The sequence below is a fragment of the Nelusetta ayraudi genome, unplaced genomic scaffold (genome assembly GCF_046127955.1).
Source record: "Nelusetta ayraudi isolate G7.1 ecotype Tasmania unplaced genomic scaffold, CSIRO-AGI_Nayr_v1 ptg000173l, whole genome shotgun sequence".
Taxonomy (NCBI): domain Eukaryota; kingdom Metazoa; phylum Chordata; class Actinopteri; order Tetraodontiformes; family Monacanthidae; genus Nelusetta; species Nelusetta ayraudi.
Genome location: NW_027466222.1, coordinates 753,949 through 774,755, shown reverse-complemented (window position 1 = coordinate 774,755; position 20,807 = coordinate 753,949). Strand labels below are relative to the sequence as shown.

At 47.7% G+C, this 20,807-nt stretch overlaps 2 protein-coding genes across 8 annotated transcripts in view; one reads left to right on the top strand and one right to left on the bottom strand.

Moving 5' to 3' along the window:
- Positions 1-504: 504 nt before the first annotated feature.
- LOC142880844 (endoplasmic reticulum-Golgi intermediate compartment protein 2-like) lies at positions 505-5,030 on the top strand. Its single transcript, XM_076014810.1, has 13 exons — positions 505-966; positions 1,055-1,163; positions 1,247-1,293; positions 1,389-1,456; positions 1,573-1,613; positions 1,960-2,061; positions 2,268-2,360; positions 2,448-2,503; positions 2,756-2,854; positions 3,374-3,471; positions 3,642-3,804; positions 4,009-4,088; positions 4,174-5,030. The coding sequence occupies exons 1-13, from the start codon at positions 861-863 to the stop codon at positions 4,237-4,239; spliced, it is 1,128 nt and encodes a 375-aa protein (XP_075870925.1). The 5' UTR covers positions 505-860; the 3' UTR covers positions 4,240-5,030.
- Positions 5,031-5,258: 228 nt separating this feature from the next.
- The window catches only part of magi2b (membrane associated guanylate kinase, WW and PDZ domain containing 2b), a 75,039-nt gene continuing 59,490 nt past the window's right edge, over positions 5,259-20,807 (bottom strand). For 2 of the 7 annotated variants that reach the window (XM_076014801.1, XM_076014805.1), the window contains exons 12-21: positions 19,022-19,053; positions 16,968-17,369; positions 16,406-16,598; positions 15,012-15,245; positions 13,809-13,994; positions 12,724-13,021; positions 11,538-11,757; positions 11,289-11,432; positions 10,292-10,430; positions 5,259-8,513 (exon numbers count right to left, since the gene is read on the bottom strand). In XM_076014801.1, coding sequence (XP_075870916.1) covers positions 7,831-8,513; positions 10,292-10,430; positions 11,289-11,432; positions 11,538-11,757; positions 12,724-13,021; positions 13,809-13,994; positions 15,012-15,245; positions 16,406-16,598; positions 16,968-17,369; positions 19,022-19,053 — 2,531 coding nt within the window. In that variant the 3' untranslated portion in view covers positions 5,259-7,830. Of the gene's footprint in view, positions 8,514-9,897; positions 9,987-10,291; positions 10,431-11,288; positions 11,433-11,537; positions 11,758-12,723; positions 13,022-13,808; positions 13,995-15,011; positions 15,246-16,405; positions 16,599-16,967; positions 17,370-19,021; positions 19,054-20,807 lie in introns of all 7 variants that reach the window. The other 5 variants (XM_076014807.1, XM_076014803.1, XM_076014804.1 and 2 more) reach the window with 5 other exon arrangements.

Genomic DNA, 20,807 nt, shown 5'->3' with positions numbered 1-20,807 from the left:
TGTAATATTTTTGGTTGGTGGTGTGCCATGGGATTTTTTCAATGTAAAAAATGCGTTGTGGCTCAAAAAAGGTTGAAAAACACTTACAGTATGTTAATTATACATGTATATATGTATATATATATACATATATATCCATAGTTAAATAATATAAACACATTCATTCATAGACATTTTTGTCAGGCAAAGAATGAGGGTCATAATTACATTTAAAATACTTTTGCTCAGGTTTATTGATATTAATGTGATGTTGATGGATCACATTAACACCACAATTCAGCAAAAGTCAACAATAATATGCAACACATGAGGGATGAAAGGTATTTTTACAAGCACAATGTTCTCAATTCTGTCGTAATTATGACGGCGATGGCTTCCACTACGATTAATTCCAAAGAAAACGGCAGTGACCAATAGTAGCCACTAGAGGGAGACGCATAAAAAAACGAACTGTTTTTCTCTGAGACAACAAGGGGCCAAAAGAAAACAGTTCCGCTATCCGATATCCGATATTCCGCTACCACCGTATAATTTAGCACTATTTTGCATTTGGTGTTTAAATGTATTCCGTCTGTGCACTTTAATGAACAAAAAAGGGTCGCCTAGTTAAAAAATAAAGCAAAACAGTGAAGTTAACCGACTGTAGAATACCAAAAGCGTTTTGTTCCAGTTTGTGAAGCAGGCGTAGGGATCCCCACAAACCGCTTGAGTGACGTCAGCACAGGGAGGAAACAGGAACTGACTTTAGGAGGATAGCGTTCAGGTAGTGAAGCAGCCTCCCAAATACAACTTTCTACATGAGGTAGTTAGTCCCTGGAATTTCTCCGCCGCCCCTCCTCCTCACAAAATATATAAATAAAATGAGGAGACTGACTAAGAAGAAAGCTCTGACTCTGGTGAGGGAGTTGGACGCCTTTCCGAAAGTTCCCGAGAGCTACGTGGAGTCGTCGGCCAGCGGAGGGACAGGTAGGGCGGCTGGAGACTCGGTTCGACCCCCGGCAGTGTGAACCCGGAGGAACCCCGGTCATGGTGCTCACTCTCTTCCTCTCTCCAGTGTCTCTAATAGCTTTCACTTGCATGGCCGTCCTCGCCGTCCTGGAGTTCTTTGTGTACAGACACACATGGATGAAGTATGAGTATGAAGTTGACAAAGACTACACCAGGTAAAGGCTTCGTCAAAATGACACGGCAGTGCTTAACAAACACACCTCTGCAGCCCATTGATGCATCGTCTCCCTATTTGCAGCAAAATGAGGATAAATGTTGACATTACGGTGGCCATGAGGTGCCAATGTAAGTACGGAATCATCAGCTTCATTTGCTTCTCATGAGTTACCTTAAACATACCTCTTTGTGTTTTAACTTTATGTGCTTAATGTGCATTTCAGTCATTGGTGCAGATGTTTTGGATCTTGCGGAGACCATGGTGGCCTCTGATGGTTTAAAGTATGAACCAGTGAGTTATGAGTTGTGTTCTCGTATTGTGCAACAGAAATGTAAACACACTGAACCAGTTTCTATATTGTATTTGTGTTGCTGCTGTGGTAAGATGTGTTTTGTGTCACATTTCAGGTCAACTTTGAGCTCTCGCCAGGGCAAAGATTGTGGCACATGTAAGTAACGTTGACACTTGCATTGCACATTATTGGTAAACTCTCCCTCTGGGAATATGGTGAAATATTTCAACAATTTCCTACTCATATTTAAGTTTCAGGTGATATTTTGGTCTCTTTCCCTGATTCTTATAATTGGTGGATCATTTCAGTGCTATCATCGCCTTTAAATGGCATCAAAAGGTGTTGGGAGTAGTTGAAAAGTTCTTTTAATCTGTAAAATAACTCAAGGCCAAACTTTAAAAAAAAAAGCAAAAAAAAAAAGCTGTTCCATCAGTTTAAAATGTGTGATTTCAGTGTTTATATGTTTTATACCAACTTGTTCATTTGTACTTTCATCACCCAGGACACTGCAGCACATCCAGGAGCGACTGAAAGTGGAGCACGCTCTGCAGGATTTACTCTTCAAGTCTGCAATCAAAGGGCCTCCTGCGGCTCCGCCTGAAAGGTGCAAAATGCAGCAACGAGCTGTTTAATGCGAAGGCTGAAAATTAAATAGTGTTAAATCTGGAATGTTCCATTGTCCCAAAATCCTATGATTAAAACAGAATTCTATATTGTAATCACTTTCAGATCTCAGGTTAATGGCTACTTATTGTTTCTCTAAGATTCTTGCATGGTATGACTTTGCTCTCCTGCTCCTTCTGGCCTCAGGGACGACGGCTCTGCCTCACTGACTGCCTGCAGGATACATGGATACCTGTTTGTCAACAAGGTGGCCGGGAATTTCCACATCACTGTTGGCAAGTATGTTTGTGCGAGCTGGGAGAAGGGTGTGAAGGTGTGTGCTTGTCTTGTCAGTGTCTCACCCCAGACTGGTTCACTCTCACACAGATCCATACCTCACCCCAGAGGCCACGCCCACCTGGCTGCCCTGATTAGCCATGACAGTAAGGTTCCTGACTTTCTAATGAAAATCTCATTGGAGCAAACTCACCAGTCATCACTCTGTCCACTACGTGTTGTTGGCTTATTGCTGTTGCAGTGTTTGTTTTGCTCATATCTTCATTCTGACAAATGTGGTTGATCACAGAGGTGCTTGAGATGATTTCATGTTGAGGTGCACTTTTTTTTTTTGATACACGAGAGTAAACTGTCAATATTTATTTAATCATGACTCTCGTGTTGATTGGGTGTTGCAGCATACAACTTCTCGCACCGGATTGACCATCTGTCCTTTGGAGAAGCTATTCCTGGGATCATCAGCCCTTTAGATGGTACAGAGAAAGTCTCTCCAGAATGTAAGTTCATCTTCTTCACATCAGCCCAGGCGTGGGCAAACTAGGGGCCCGAGGGCCACATGCTGCCCGTTGAGCTCTTTAATCCGGCCCGCCAGACTAGAAGAAGTGATATTAATAGTCAGTCAGTCATGAAATAGCTGTATTTCATCCATTTTTTTCAGTGTTTTCAGAGTCATTTCAATAAAGAGCTGAACACTGTGGGGCTTCACAGACACTGACTTTGTTGTAACTTTGCTTTGCTCCATTTTCAATTGACATTAAAGCAACATGTTTTCTCCATATCCCATGATAGTTTCCTCCTATGAGGTGGCTCACCAAAACACTCCATCCATCTGCTGCTGCTCCGCTACCCCCCCTCACCCTCCTGTCACATTTTACACCTCAGTGTGGCCCCACCAGTCAAAGAGTTTGCCCACCCCTGCGTTCGCCAGTGTGGAATCTGTTGCTTGTTCTTTTAGATATGCAGTGGTTTTCATTCTGGACATTGCACACTGACAATGATGTTGTTCCGTCCCTCAGCTAACCACATGTTCCAGTACTTCCTCACCATAGTGCCGACCAAACTCAACACATACCAAGTGTCTGCAGAAACGCATCAGTACTCCGTCACTGAGCAGGTGGGTTTGCACGTTTCAGAACAGCATGGACATGATAAAGTTCATGTTGATTCAATGTATCATTTGCTACTGAGCTGCCCCGCTTCTTGTTTCAGTTGGATTTGACGGTGGCAACGTGCTTCCACAGTTTTGTATAAAAAGTACCTGTTTGTCTTGTGCTTGCTCTGCAGGACCGAGTGATAAACCACGCGGCAGGAAGCCACGGAGTGTCGGGGATCTTCATGAAGTACGACATCAGCTCACTCATGGTCAAAGTCACGGAGCAGCACATGCCTCTGTGGCAGTTTCTAGTCCGGCTCTGCGGCATCGTTGGAGGCATTTTCACCACCACAGGTAGACTATATAGGCCTAATGTATTGTTATTATTATTAGTGTTATTATTATTAGACTAACATACCCTGAAACCGACTGGCTGGCTTTAAGTCACACTGCGCTACACCACTTCCTCTCCAACACCAACATAATTAACTGCCAACTCATTTAATTGTACTCGTCCTTCGGCTGCAGAGTAAGTTGAGTGTTTCCCTCACTCTCCAGGTATGCTTCACGGCCTGGTCGGCTTCGTGGTTGACTTGGTTTGCTGTCGATTCCAAATGGGAGCGTACAAACCGCTGAAGGTGTGCAAAGGACCAGCAACTCTGCAGTTTGTTTGCAACAAGTCGACTTGATGTTGGTATAAACGACTCCCGTCTTTTGTTTCAGGAGGCTCCTCACAACGAGCCTGTAAACGGTGAAACTCCAGTGGGTACAGAAAGTCACAGCCAGTGAGAGCTGCTGCAGAGAGACCACCACCACCACCACCAGGCAGCTGATACTGGGTGATGATATGTTTGCAAGTTTTGATTATTCTGGAATGTGCCTCCACAATGCCGCCTAAACACCGAGTGTTTAATGCAGTCATGTCAGTGGAGCTGCTCCCTTACTATAATAACAACAATAATAATAATAATAATACATGCAGAGTATGAAACGTCTCGTTTGATGAACCTGAGCGGAAACAGGATCAATTCTGTTTTGTGTGCTTGTTGATTCAGAGGAACGATATCAGACAGTTGATCTCACAGGGGGAAAATTAAGTTGTGAGCTAGTGGTCAGAAGTGAAACGGGACAGTTTTAGGTCCCAGGCACTTTTCACCCTGACCACCAGCAGAGAAGCTTCACTTGATTGTGTGATGAGTCAATACATCTCAGAAAGCAGTCAACAGCCTGTTGTTGGATGTCGTCACTAACCCAGGAGAGGCAAGTGTTAGCTTTCAGAGCCCTTTGTGACATCATACAGACCTGATTTTCACATGGTCCTGAAAAGTTGAGCAAACAGAAGTAAACAATGGACTTTTCTCTTTTCTGTGGAGTTTGACAGGCGAGACGCAAATAATTGGTGGGATTAATTTTTCATAATATAGTAACATTGGACATGGTTGTTGGGTGTGTGTCAGCAAGGTTGCTAACAAAGAGAACGAGTGTGTTGTGTGTGTTCAGCAAATTTGTTTATTTTCGGAAGGATTGTAAATGTTCAACTTTGTGACTGTAAATTTTGAATAAAAGACTTTTTAACTTAATGAGGATTACCAAGTGTTTTAATCGATAATCTGATGCAGGTTATTCCTTGTCATCTGGTCTTTTATCACTGTTACAAATCCTCAATAGTACGAAGACCACTTTTTGCTCCATAAAAACACAAACTTGCATTTGGAAGCACAAGCGCGATGCCTTTTCCCTCCTGATTCCACTTCAAGTCCTGTAGAAAAATCCAAAAATTACCATCAAGCAAAACGGCAGGGAGAATATTTTACACCATGTCAAGAGTTTATTTGACAGTATTTCAGAATATCTTTCAGTAAACAAGTTTTTTTTTTGTTTTTTTTTAGCAAAATGTAATATATCAGTACTGTCGCATTTCATAAAAATAGTTGTTCACGTCTTTGAAACTACAGTATCAATGATACAGTAAACCATATTTGTAGGAATACAGCTGTACAAGGTGAATAGTACACAATTAACACTACAGTTATACTTGATCTCAATGGGGATTCATGAACGTGCCATCCTTCACAGGTTCCAATAAAGCTTTTTTTTGTTTGTTTGTTTTTTTTTTCTGTATCTGTATACAAAAATCACTCACGGCAGGCAGGGGACGGCCGAGACAGGGACGGGGGGAGGGGTGACCGATTCTCTCGCCCTCAACTGAATCTCAACATTTGTACATACGGTAAAAACGTCTCTACAGCCTAAAAGCGAGAGCTCGTACTCTGAGCGTGAACCAGAAGCTACCAGCACTTAGCTCGGGAAATATCCAGACCCCCCCAGCTTTCACTCGGTGAAGACCACCAGCTTTCACTCAGAGTGACCACTGCAGGTTGAGACTCACCAACTTCCACCACCGGGCTGCTGTGCAGGTAAACGGCCCCCCGCTAGCGCACCAGTTGGCTCGCTCGGCTTGTGCCGTCAAATTGTCACAATGCTTTTTGTGTTTGTTCTTATTTTAAGTCGTCGAGGCGAAGCACCGCTTCCCAGCAAGATCTGTTGATTCATTTTTAATGAGAGCAAACATCTGGCTGAGAGCCACGTCAGAATGGCGGAGACCGGTGGGGTTCTCTGCTGCTCAGCAGTGGCACCGTCTCTGTGACAGGAAACATACGTACTCTGGTACGACCTGCAACCATGTCAAGAAAAAAAATCAATCTATTTTCCTCCCAGAAACAGACAAATAAAGTTAAAAAACAAAAAAACAAAAACAAAAAAAAAAGTGACCCAGTCTGGAAAACCCCCTGGAGCCTCCTGGATCTCCTGGGTAGGAGATGTAATGCTACAGGCTACTTTTGAACCCCCCTTTGAAACAATGGGGGCGTTGGGGAGGGAGAAGGGGGGGCACAAGGGAAGTCATTGACACCGGTTGGCTAATACAGCTGGGAGAACACCGAGAAAACTGTGAATACTGCTGTGTGTTTCAGTCTGAGGGGAAACAAAAAGGAAAAACAGGCTCCACAACTCAGCTGTCTGCTGATATGTGTCAATAATGTGTCAATAATGTGTCAAATAATGTGTCAATAACGCGTCTTTTAGACTCAGTTCCAAAAGCAAATGGCGACGACTCTGCATTAGTTTGAGTAAGGCACTCCCGCCTTCCCACCTCACAACCGTCACCCTCCCCCTCCCCCACACACCGACTCCCTCTCCCACAGTGATGTGGTACATGTAGCACAGTTAAAGGCATAGAAATGATGGGGAGAGAGAGTGGGGGTGGGGGGAGTGTCAGACCGATTCAGACGAGATTCTTCTCCGTCAAGTATTAAATGAACACAACACAGCTCAGGGTTCTGCAACGATGGAGTCGATCGGGCGAGTCGAGTCGTGCACAAACATAAAGTCAGAACGGCGCGATGAGACGATGAAGTCAACTCGCTTCTCGTCAGTCGCTCGGAAAGTTCCACACGATGGAGGGAAAAAAAAACAAAAGGTTTCTTTTCTTTTTCTCCGCCTGCCGCCGACGGGTTCTGCTCCTGGTCGGACGTCCTCTCTGCTTCCTGCGGAATGACTTGATGTGTTCGGTTTGTAATTATTATTATTTTTTTTCATTTTTACTTTAAATCCATGCACACGACCACAGGCTCCCAGGGACGGCGGCCTGGTGGGGGTTGTTGCCTTTGCACAGTCTTTGATATGTAGTCAGCGGAGAGGCCGTGGAAATAGTGACTCCTAAAAATGCTGCTCTGATGGGTTTTTATCGTCTCTCCCTCTCTCTTTTTTCTTTACAATGTTTCTAACTACAACAGCGGCCTCGAAAAAAAGACACCGTCGGTCGGGTGTGCCTTTCTGAGATTGACAAATGTACATATTTTTCACACATCTTTACATTTACAGTATGTGATATAATCAGTAGGCATGTGAGATCATGTGTCGGGGTCGGCCGCCGTGTCCTCTCTGTTCCCTCGCCCGCCCCTCCCCCTTCCCCCACCTCCGGCTGATATGTAGTCTCCTATGATTGCGCGGACGACGTGGAGCAACAGTGAATCTCTGGGATGTTTGTGTCCCACTGGGCGTCCACAGGTATCTCGCACTAAACTAGAGCAAAAAGGTTTAAAGGTATCTATAGAAAGTAAAGCTCCGTCAGTCTGTGATGGCCGGACGACTGCAGGTCTAAAATGCCTCTGTATCAAGCGGTCAGTTTTAGACTGCGTTTTCAACAATGTCAAGGTTGCTCCGTATTTTGTTCTTTTTTAAGGTGGTGGGTGTAATAATTATCCTGTAAAAACTAAATCAAACGCAAATATCCGATATTTCAAAATAGGCCAAGAAGCAGACGGGAGCAGGGAGAACAGAAGAGGCGAGGGGGAAGAACTGACTGGAACCCAGGACCCTCTAGCGGCTCACCGTGGAGGTCCAGGACCTCAGGGTGCCAGGCAGTTTGTCCGGAACATTCCAGGGCCCGGGGGAGGCCGCTGCGCTCCTGCTGGGGGGGTCGGCCGAGCCTTTAGCTTGGCAGCAGAGGGCGCCGTGACCGCCGGCCCGCTCCTCCTCTCTGAGCAGCAGGCCTCGGGTGGCCAGCCTCTCCTGGAGGCCCGCGGGCCCGTCGCCGCCGCCCAGAGAGGCTCCGTTCAAACTCACGCTGGCGAAAGGGTCCCAAGGCCAGGCGGAGCGAGGCGGCTGCAGGCCCTTCCTCTCGCAGCAGGGGGAGCAAGCCTCCCTCGGCCTCTCTCTCCTCTCGCCGGACCTCCCCAGGGCGGCTTTGGAGGGCGGAGCCCGAGGCTGCTTGTCGCCAGGCCCGCAGTCCAACTCTCCGGAGCCCTGGGGGGAGCCCTGCCCCCTGGTGGTGCACTTCTGCTGGGTGGACCTGCCACCTGTAGCCCCTCGCAAGGAGCCCTGTTCCTTCAGCTGCGGAGCCTTGTCTGCCATGCACACTGTGGCCTCTAGAGGGAGCCGATGAGGGGAGTCTGGGGCCGAGGCTGGGTGGGATGAGAGCGATGGAGTCGGGTGGGGCTCGGCTGTCACTTCCTGCAGGGCAGGGTGGCTTGTAGGAAGGGAATCCCAGGAGTTGACACAGTCTGGAGAGGAGAGGAGAGGAGAGTTGAAAGCAGGAGACGTGGAAGCAGCGCTGCTCAGCATGCAAGTGCACAGAGAGACACAAAAAATCGGAGAAAAGTGGCATGCAACAGTGTGCCAGCAGCTCACACATGAACGTGTCGACACTCGTGTTGCCAACTCTCATTCAGAAAAATAAATGAGGCCTCCCTCCCTCCCTCCCGCAGTGCTCGGGGTCATGACCATCACAGGCCAGTGGCTCCCCCTAGTGGTCAATAATAACTTAAAATAGGGTTTCAAAAAAGTCTATAGTCCACGTAGTTTGAACTGCTTTGTTACCAATAGGCATTAGAAATAAGATGAATGTTTAAATTGTCTTGAAATATTTTAACTGAACATATTTTTTACACAACAGTCAATAAAGTGCAGGATGGACGGCTTTAACAGAGGAATGAAATAAAGCTGAAAGAACAAGTGATGCTGATGCATAGCCTTCTTCTCTACGCGGCCAGCACACAGTTGTTGTGAATGGGTTGTGCAATGGTATTGCCTGCAGCCACGTAGATTACGGTTTTGACGGCAAACTCTGTGGGCACAAACGTGAGTTTGCATCGAGTATAAATTTACCTTCGAGACAACTCAGAAATACGGGACAGACTCCGTCCCGTATCCATTCAAAACAGGACAATTCAGTTGGTTGGCAACTCCAGACACACTGCGCCAACGTGTCGCTGCGAGTGCACATTTTGTTAACGAAACGAAGTCTGAAAGTGAAGGCGGATCCACGCTTAGCCGTCAAGCATCTTGATTAGTGCGAGTGAGTGGCCGATCCGGAGCAGACTGGCGCCACACGGTCCACTTCACAGCCCTCGTCACAATGAGAGAAGTGCATCTGGAGTGTCACTTCTGACCATACTGCTCTTGAGGAGACTCTTTACCCCATTCTCTCTCTCTCTCTCTCTCTCTCTCTCCCTCTCTCTCCCTCTGACTCTCTCTCCCTCTCTAGATCACACGCACACAAACACAAGTTTCTCGGTAGAACATATAATGTTTGATTGTGGATTTACTGATTGATTGAAAAAAGTTAAAAAGGTATATTTGAAAAGGAGTGAGAAGGAGCTTAGCTTGTTTCTTCCACCCCTTCCACTCCATCCACTATAAATTCATATCGCACACATACCGACATATACACATACATATTAACAAGACAGACATGCCAACGCGTACATACACTCTCTCTCTCTCTCTCACACACACACACACACACACACACACACACACACACACACACACACACACACACACACACACACACACACACACAGCTACTTTCCCACATGCGTTAATGTTTGACCATGCAGATCATGCAGCGTGCCTAAAACAGAGATTCCAGTTGTGGTTACAAACCGTGTCTTTAGAGTGGCCCATTAGGAAGAAATAGGGGGAGCTTAGTGTGTCACCTTTCATGCACATGGACAGGTTGGAAGGTACCATTCCTGAGGGGAGGCAATTGGAAGCCTATAGCGATCATTAGACTCAAAGCAGAGAGGTGACAGGGCGAGAGGAGCGGCTGGTCACAGCGAGGAAGAAGAGGCAGGGAGATGTTAATACGTGGTTAAAATGACCTTCAGTTTAAACAGTGTTGCCTGGGATTGAAAGACATTAAAGTTGAATACAACCGCGTTACAACCCCAGGCGATGAATCCGTGGAATGACTGTGAGATCAGATTAGTAGCCACAGAGAGATAAGAGTGAAAGAAAAGGGCTGCTGATACTTTAGTTCTGCTGGAAGGAAACCCACCGTATTCTGGCACCTGGCCGGTGCCTCTCTTCAGCAGCAGCCTCACCCGCCGACCACCTGCCTTGATCAGCTCGATGGCGCGGGCGTGAGTCATGTCCCGAGTGCTGTCGCCGTTAATCTCGATGATCTGGTCCCCCACCTGCAGGACACACACACACACACACACACACACACACACACACACACACACACACACACACACACACACACACACACACACACTCAGAGGACGATCGGTTTGATTTCTCTGAACCACGGTTCACCCACATGCAAGGTCTTTTAAATGGTGAGAAACCAGGGGAATAAGAGTCGTTAAGTGCTTTGTTGAAGTTAAAGTGCACCTTGGTGGGAGCAGCTGAGTGGCGCCCAGTCACGCAGCCAACGCACACATTTATCCTGCCGCACATTATTCCCTCTTTAACTGTTCCTGCATCCTAGATAGGTGAGTTCACGCTTTCATGGGTTTTCCAAAAGGTTCTTGGTAGAAATATAAGTGTAATATCTGATTGTGGTTTTGTTGCCTGAGTGCCCCACCACTGTGTAGAGTCGTTGTTCTTTATACCCGCTGTTGTTGATAATTATTTCCGGGGTTTATGTAGGAAGATTTGGCGGTAATTTGTGTTTGTTTACAGGTCAATTAGCGATCGCGGCTAATCGCGATTAGCTTGCTAACTCGCTAGCTTGCGCGCTGCTCATTGGCTTGTACCTAGCCAATGAGCGCCAAGTTATTTATGAATGATAGCTGTTAATGTGTGACACATTAGAACCTTTATTCTGACTGCACATGACAAATGTAAGTTGATTTAAGATCTTAATGAGGAATCATTGTTCTTGTTATTACAGAAAATGTACAGCATTCCACAGCATACCTGCCCTGATACAGCCTGACTCCACCTATTTTTTCTACCTGTAGGAAGAATTATCTTGCCCGCTCTGACCCAACTGCTAATCACAAGATCCAGCCAGCCGTACCATCAACCCGCCCGCATCATCTCACCCTCATGCGTCCGTTGCGTATGGCTGGACCGTCCTCGGCGAGCCGCAACACAAACAGGTCCATCTTGTACTCTCTGCCTCCGCGGATGCTGAAGCCGAAACCCTTGGAGCTTTTCTCCAGCTCCACGGTGAAGTAGTCATAGTCCTGCAGAGGATGGAGGGGCGGAACAAAACAAATTGCAGAGACTGTCCTGACGGAGTAAAATAAAGCAGTCTGTGTGTAGCGGCTTTTGGCTGCTGGGGTTCCTACCTGTGGTCTGAAGTCAGTGGGGAGCGACAGAGGGAACTGTGCAGCTGCAGGATGCTGTCTGAAGTCCAGCAGGCCCGGCGGCTGTCTGTAGTCCAGCGTCGGCGGCTGCCGATAGTCTGTGACGGGCGGGTGACGGTAGTCCACAGGAGGCTGCCTGTAATCAGTGAACGGAGGATGGCGGAAGTCAGGTTTGACGTCCTGTCTGGCTTTAACCTCTGACCTGCGAGAAGAGGAAGAAGCAGAGGGACGGGGGTGAGGGGCCGAGTTCACCACGAGGTACAGATAGAGGAGGAAGAGGAAGAGGAAGAGACGGCCTTGAAGTAGCATGTGTGTTTTTCATTTGCTCTTCATGTCAATGTGTCAAAAAGTAGTGCAAATAGAAGGAACAATTATATTAATTAAAAAGAAATAAAGATACAATAAAATATTCATAGAGTGAGAAGGAAAAACAAGATGTTTACATTGAACAGATGGAACAGTTGGATTATTTACAGTTATCTAGATTCTTGAAGGGATTGTTATGAATGTGTTTGTGAGCCCTGTCAAAGGAAGAATTTCTGTCACCTTTTGGGACGGATGATAAAGCTTATCTTATCTGATCTGAGCCTTTCTGATGTGATTTTACCACGTGAGGAGGTAGAGTGCGACGGCTGGTGTGAGCGCGTGCGGGGGACGGCTGGAAATATCGCTCCTCTCATCGCCTTGAAACTTTTATCACTTCCCCACTTGTGAAATGGCCACAAATCTACAGCCGCGGGAGTGCTACTCTGTCTCCGTATCACACTCACTGACACACAGACACACACATAGACACACACACACACACACAGTCCCTCACGCCTGCTTAGTTTCTGACCCTGGAACAAGGTCTGATCGCCGGGTTCCTGCATTATAGACGAGCGCCTTTAAGGTGAATTATTCACAGACGTAGCTGAGAGACGTTATGCAACCGAGCAGCGAGCAGCCTGAGAGCCTGACGCAGTGACCGAGCGACCAAGTGGAGTCCAGGTGTTTTTCTGGGGACCTGTGCTCCTTTTTTAGAATAGCGCTGGGAGAAAAAAAAAAACAAACATATTTTCTGTCCGTACGAGCGACAAACGAACAGACGATTTAAGAAGATGTCATGACGAGTGGCTACTAACGTGCTCTGGCCCGGCCCGGTCCGGTCTGAACGTGAAGCGCCTACCTTCCGTCGTGCAGGTAGAGCTGCGGCGGGAGGCCGGCTGGCTGGGCCACGGGGCTCTGCTGCGATCCCACAGGTGGCGGCTGGGATGCGGCTGTCGGCGCCGGAGGGCCGCTCGCAGTCTGGCTCGTCTGGACCGACGTCTGGCCGGGCGGAGCGGCCGTCTGACCCGGCTGGACGGGCGTCTGGCCCGGGTGCACGCCAGCCTGGCCGGGCTGGGCCACCGGGCTGGGCTGCGTGTGGGGACTCTGCTTCTGGGTCATGGGGCTCTGCTTCTCTGAGCTGGGGCCAGACTGGGAACCTGCGGCAGACAGACAGCAGGCCGGGATGCCATCGCTGATCAATGATGGAAGATAAAGGTTTCCTCGCACCCTTTAGTCTCCTGTGTTACTGCTGAACATGCTTTGAAAAAAAGATGCACTGATGGCTGAAAACTTTGAAAAACGTTGATGAGTGACCACTTTTAACGTTTCAACCCAACAGCGCCACCTACAGAAATAAAAACAGCTGGTTTGGCCTACACAAACCTATAACCATGCAATATTTAAATCTGTCTCACTTCAAAGCCCTAAACTTCATCTTAGCCAAACTTCAGAATATGGCAGAAAACACTGAGTTGAACAAAACACTCTGTTTGGGTCCTTTCACGAAAACACACCGTTTTTCATTTTCAAATGAAGATCTTCAAAGACTGAACAGCAGATCCGAGCACTTTAAAATACAAAGCCTGTAATAGACCTCCTTCTCCATTCAGACAAACAGCCTAGCTTTGAAACACACTGCTGCTGCAAAAAAAAAACCTTAGAATTGGCCAACTGAAGTCAGAAAATAAGAAACGTCACAATCATAAAAATAAAAATAAAAGCAAGAAAACAAATTCTAAAAATTGGTGCTATCTAAAAAACAAATTCTGCAACAGTGTCTGTTGGTTTGCTAAATAATTCATTTAGTCACTCATTCACTCACTCACTCACTCATGTGTGGAAGGCCGTCCTCACGGCGTAAAGGAGAGATTTCTTCCTGGTCACCTAGCAAGTGCCTCCATTCAAAAGTCACAGAGCCTGGAGTGAAGCAGCGCCCCCACTCACCCTCCTCTGGAATGATGTGCAGCGTGACTGTGAGCCCGGCGTCTTTGATGAGCTTGACGATGTCGGCGTGCGGCATGCTGATGATGGACTGTCCGTTGACAGCCAGGATGCGGTCGCCCACCTTCAGCTTCCCGCACCGGTCGGCAGGGCTGCCCTCGATGATGCGTCCAATTTTATGGGGCACAGCTGGAGACAGACGGTAATCAGGCCGCTGGTCAGATGGGGTTGAGGAAGAGAGACGTCAAGGCAGCAGCGGCACCGTGACCAGGTGGGAGGAGACACGCATACCAATGTTTTGCACTGGGATTCTTCTCTGCTGTGGCATCATGAAGGCCAATGATTCTAGACCAGGCTTGGGCAAACTGCGGCCCGGGGGCCATACGCGGCCCGTTAAGCATTTTAGTTCGGCCTGCCAAACTTGAAGAAATTATATTAATACTCAGTAAGTCATAAAAGAGCTGTATTTCATCACTCTTTTCAGTGTTTTAAGCATCATTTCAATAAAGAGCTAAATGTCGTGCAGCACAGCTGGTCGACACCAAACAGGTTTTCTGTTGATCATTCTGGGAAACCTTGTGCAGGAGTGTGCAGAAGACTGAGGGCTGGAACGTCATCACTACATCCGGAATAATATACAATATTACGATACTGACTGGACCCAACCCTGGGCTTCATGTTCATATCTATTTGGATGTGTAAATCCGTCATATTTATCAAAAGTCTGGGAATTGATCCAGGGAATCGTCATATTGAAAGCTGTGACACATTTTCGATGGCAGTGAAATAACACTCGGTATTTACATTTTGTCGACCGCATACACATTTTTAACCATTTCTCAACCTGAGAACGGGAAGAAAAACATTTTTTTTCCCACTGGAGGAAGCTGCGATGCTTTGAAAATATCCCTCGCAGCCTCGCACGGCCGCCGACTGGATCCGCATTAAAAAACTGAGTGAGTTTAAATTTAAATTTCCATATTCAAACGCGTCAACGAAGGGCCTTAAGCGGAAATGAAATCATTCCCCTCCTTTATGTCCATTGCTTTTAATGTGGATATTAGTTAAGCGGTTAAAAAAACCCGAAGAATGCATTTAGAAAATCCCACAAGAGGAAGTGGAGGACAGTCATCAACCTCAGCATGGCTGCTCGTTAGGACTTGACAAACCAGCGTCACAGGGCGCTGAGTCAGCGGCTGCACTCACTGATGACGGCCGTGTTCTCGGGTCTGTTGAGGGAGCTGATGATGACGAAGCCGAAGCCTTCGTTCTCCTTGCGGTTAATGACCACGTCGCTGGTCTGCAGGGCCGCTGTGTCCGCGTTGGCGGTGACGACGGAGACCACCGGGGGTCCCGAGGCCGCCGCCCCGTCGCTGCGAGGGGAGCTGTGCTGCGTGGACACGGAGCCCGGACTGCGGCCGTTGACGGGACACGGCTCACCTGGAGGTCGAGGACAAGCTGGAGTGAGTCACTGATTCATTTGCTTCTCGCTGTGACAGCAACTCATTCTTCTTCCTCTGGTTGTAAAGCAGGAGTGTTAGGGAGATTACATTGTAAATTGAATCGGTCACAATTACAAGTTACCCTATTAAAATGGCAATAGTAGTGTAACTATTCAATTACTTTAACAAAGGAATGTAACTACTTACATTTTGAATACTTTTCTAAATTTTGAATAAATGTTCTCGCCTGTTTTTACTCTTTATTTTGCTTTTGTGTCCTAGCCTCCGTGTTCAGAGGGAGGTCCTGCAGATCCCTCACTAAAGCGCTGCTGAAACCACCTCACTTGGACAGACAGTCAGTCTGAGCCGGAGCTTCTGAGGTGAAAACTTCTTGTGATGTTCAGCGTGAGGGGGGGGTTTTCACTGGGTAACTTGTCTTTTTAAAGTGGATCCGCGATGTCGACTGCTGCTCGCTAGAGTGTACCGCTGTGAGGCCACCCTCAGCTCAACTGTCCACATTCCCGTGTATGCTGGGCTTTAATGGTTACAAATTAGGCCCAGTCAGCCCATTTTCCCACAGCTTTTGAGGGGACAGAGAAAACAAAGCAAAACCACTTTTCCGGGGAAGTTGCTCCTAAGCTGGCAGATGGTGTGATTCTTCCGAAAGTGTTTGCTTTTCTCAGGCAGTCCGCGGACACGACAGACACACATTACTGTGTGTCTGTCGTGGGGAAAAGCCAAGGGAGTGTTTTTTTTGTGGTTTTTTTTAACAAATTTTCAAGGTGACTCAACGGGACCATTAACATGCCGCGGTGCAAAGGAAGAACCAAAAAAGGGCCTTCACTGACAACATGTCCCTCAACGGTCAAGTTTCAATGCGTGAGCGCTCTCGTTTCCTCCTTGTTTCTCAACCTCGACCGCCTGACTGCGGATTATTCTCGCATCTCGTATCTACGTGCTGCAACAACGTGCGAGCGACGAGTAAAAAACACACAGACTCCTCTGGGAAACAGGATGTCTCCCGTGTGTGTTGCCCAAACTGCGTATTTGGAAGAGGAAATGTGTGTGGCACATTCTGCAGCCTTGGCAACATCTGAAAAACAAGACAACAAACAAACAAACAAAACCACCCCAGCAGACAGTGGACGGTGTCCTCACCAGGCGTGAGCACTCTCCTCCTCACAGTCAGGCTGACTTGTCCGTTGCGAGCGGCGGCGTGCATCAAGTCTATTACATATTTGTGCGGTTTCCCAGCAACCACATTTTTATCCACAGAAATGAGCTCGTCCCCGGGTCGAAGCCGCCCGTCGCGCTCAGCGGGAGTGTTCTCTATTATGGCGCCAATAACAATCTGTTCAAAGACAATCAATATTAGCAGCGCAAGCAGAAGGTGAGGAGAGTGAACAACAGAGAGAGAGAGAGCGGCAAAAAATGAACAAAAACAACTGGCTGGAGATGAGTCATCAAGCAGTCTGTGCAGGTGATGCTTCGCTCATGCTGGTGTTTTTAATGCACGCAGACACGTTGGCAAGGCATGACTTCAGTATGGGAGTCACACAGCGTGTGCGTGTGTGTGACTGGACATTGTCTGTGTGTGTGTGAGCGAGTGGTGTTGTGGCTGGGAGAGTGACGAGGTGTGGTTAGCAGGTGGCAGTCAGGGGAAGCAGGCTAGTGAGTATGAGGTTCAGTGTGTGTGAGGTCCAGCCCGTCCCATACGAGCCTTGTCACGGGCGTCCGGACTCACAGCCTGCACGGCCTCGTCTCCCCCCAGGATGCGGAAGCCGAAGCCGGTCTTCTCCCTCAGCAGGTGGACCTCCACCTCCTCGTACTCTGGGCCTGAGACACACCAGTCCGCATCGACATCCGTCATTTCAAATTCTAATTTTTGAGTGAAAGTCCTCCCCGAACTCTTTGGCTCTGCGTACTCACGTCGGCTCTCGTAGATCGCTCGGGATTTCTCATACAGGTCGTAGGGGTCGGGCTTGTTCAGGTCGAAGCCCTCCGTGGAGTCGGGCACAGACGTGCGGTGCTGCGGCTGGTTGGGGAAAGGGGTGCCAGGTGGCAGAACTGGGCCGGACAGGTTGGCCTGAGGGCTGCCATGTGGGTCCCACTGGTCAGGCAACTTACAGAGAACACAAACAACAGATGTTCCATTTAAAACTCCAGGATCCCATTGTTCTGTCTAGGTTGCCTGTGTGTTTGGCTGCAGAGAGCCAGAGGATGGAAATGGCGAGTTGGCCAGTTTAATTCAAGGAGCTGCTGGTCAAGAGGTCTTACAGAGACACAGCTGAGGAACATCAAGGATCGTCAGCAGTGTCTCTGCACCAGCAAAAGCACCGCTGTTGCCACTGATGATCCATCTGAGTCCATCAACCTTGAAAGTGTGAATGCACATTCAGTTTTGTAATTTTGGACAGTTAGGATGTGTTAACACATGTAGACATGTAGATATTCATCAGTATGGAGAGAACAGCAGAGAGATTCAGCCGGATGTGCACCAAGCGCTCCAAGCAGAGGTGAGAAGGACAAACTTCAACAAAAAAAAAAAGTTCATGCAGGAAATAATGGAGCCTAAACTGAGTTACCTAATGGAGCAGAGACGTTAAAGCGGCGACAGTTGGATGACTGACACGGAGTGCAGACGTAGCAATGGAAGTGAACCTGCGATTCAGAACCTCCATCGCTCGGCCTCTTTAGCACGAGAGGTGAAAACACTTTTTTTTTGGTCAAACAACTTCCCTTAATGGAAACGCGGTCAATTCGCGATTGTATCTTATCGACGTTCTGCTCGAAATACGGTTTAAAAGTTTTGGCAAATCCATAATGGAAACCTGACAGGAAGCGAAGAGTGGTTTTCTGTTACACTTCAAGTGGCCCGCCTGCACTTTGCAAAGCTGCATCTGTCAGCAAGTTCCAAGACAAAACTGTTTCTATTTGCGCTGTTAAAACACAGAGTACTTTGTCTTTGGAGAGCAGAGTTTATTCACAGCTCAGACTCTGTCATCTCACCACAGGTGACTCGTCCAGACAGAAGGAAATCTGGCTTTGAGAATATCTCGAATCACTGTTTCAGGATTTGAATCAAGTGATTTGGGTTTTTTTCAGGATCTGCAGTCTTGCAAATTCATAATGAAACAAAACAAACAATCAGCATAAAAAAGTGCATAATCATAGTTGGTTACTTTTAAAAGTTAATTAAGATAATAGAAAAAAACCTGACGACAACGCCGTCAACAAAAGAGTAAATGTTGCTGACTCAAACGAGTCGACTCACTGACTCAGTTCTGCATTGCAGCAGCACTGACGTTTGGCAACTTTTCCAGATTTGAGATGAAGAAATGAAAAAACGATCGCGAGATGAGACCCGTGACGTGAGAAATGCTGATGGTTGCAGGAGCAGGTGCAGTTGGAGAAGAAAAGTGAAGCCCTTTTAATTTCTCTCTAACCAGCTGCGGAAGCGCGACAGCCGGTGTGATCAATTTTAACGGAGCGAGAGAAAAAAAGGAAGAAAGAAGGGAAAAAGTCAAGACCCGGTTCTGCAAACCTCTGTCTCCATCTGCTGCCTTCCAAAAACACACCTGCTTACCTTCTATGGCTCGCTCTCTCTCAGACACACACACACACACACACACACACACACACACACACACACACACACACACACACACACACACACACACACACACACACACACACACACACACACACACACACACACACGTACATACATACACAGGGTGGCAAACAGAAAGATAGCTGCTTCAGTGATGGTACCTGTTTGGAGGCCTTCCATGGAGAGATGTGGCCTGCAGTGAGAAAGACAAAAGAAGGACACTGGGTTATTCTGTGAGATTCTAACACAGCAAAAAAAAAAAAATAAGAAAATAAAAAGCAGACAAAAACAAACGTGATCCCGGTGACGATCCAATGGTGACGCGATAAAAAGAGGTTTGAGAGACGAGTGCTAATCGTCCCTCCACCTGGAGAAGCTGATCTCTCGCTCCTGTTTGATTGAGTTTGTTTGTGCATGTTTTTGGTTGTTGCATTTGTTTTCAACATAATTACATCATTAGCTGCTGGCGAAAGCGCCAAGCCCCTCCTCTCTAGTGCCCCCCCCCCACTCTCCACACACACACACAGTCATTTCATCCAGGATGGTGGGAAGAGGAGGCTCTGCATCGCAGCAGCATCTCCTGCACTCCGCTCCCCTGTGGTTCTGCTGGATTACGTATATACAGCACATTGACGCCGCAAAAGACCCAAATACATATATTTACACATGCGAGGGGGGAGACTGCACACTGTCGCTGCCTTGGACAGACAGGCACCTCAAACCCTGGCAGAGGCGCGTGGACGGTCTGATCAGTCAGACGCTTCCCCGGTGAGAGGCCTTCAACAGATGCCAGCGCTCGTGAAATATTCTTTAGAGAATCGCAGAGTGCTTAATTTATGAGAGTTCCTGAGGAACGTCAGAGAGAGAGAGAGAAGGAGAGAGAGAGCGAGTGGCAGATGGAATATATTTGTAGAATCACTTTACGGCTGCAATCTGCCTGCTTTTCAGCCGGGAGATGAGATGAAGCACCGACACAGTGGCAGAACTTCAGGAGTCGGTGAGTGCACTGCTACTCCATAACAACTGTTTAAAATGCAACTGTGAGTGGTCAGTATCTATTGAGTTATATTATAGATATATGAAAGATAGATGAAAATAATACGAGAAATTAATAAACTAACTTGTACACTTGGCCCTATGAGAGCTGGGATGAGCTCCAGCAGAACCGCTGCAACCTTGAGTTCAGGAGAAAACAAGGATAGGAAATGGACGGATGAATAAATCAGCTCCCCTCTCACTGTTTAGTTTCCTTCATTGTTTATACCCAGTGAGTCCATAAAAAAAGACTTTTTTCGGGGGTGTTGGTAAAAAACAAATGTCATCTTCAGTCCCTCCTGTGTCTGTGGAAGATGAGGGCAAAGAGCGCTGACGCCCTCCAGCCCAGCAGTGCCACAATAATGGAGAGCGAGAGAGAGAGAGAGAGAGAGAGAGAGAGGGAGGAGGGAGCTGTCCGTGGTGCTGAGGTGATGCTGCAGCCACTGGGGACCAGATTCAAGAATCCCACCGTCCACCCCCGCTACAGACTCGCCTCACGCCTCATTGAAATGCGAATAAAATTGTGCAGCATGTGTGTGTGAGTTGTGGAGGCCTTGCCCATGAATTACACACGAGTGAGCGGCGGACACGGCGGTGCCGTGTGGCGTTTCTGCTGCCATGTCAGCGGTCAGACGGTCTGGCAGGCCAAGAAGCCTCGCAGACGCAGACTCGCCCGCTGACTCCTGGACCAGCCTCAGATGACTGTGATAGGCTGGAGCCGCCCCACGTCCCCCCTCCTCCTGTCCATGATCTGTGTCCTCATTGGTGGCAAAGGAACTATTTAGTGTGCGGTTGGCTCAGCTTCAAGCTGGGACGTCAGGGGACGGAGCTGTGAACATGACCGGAGCTCAGTGGAGCTCTGGCAGAGAGCCCACGCTGGAGCAGTCTCACACAGACACACACACACACACA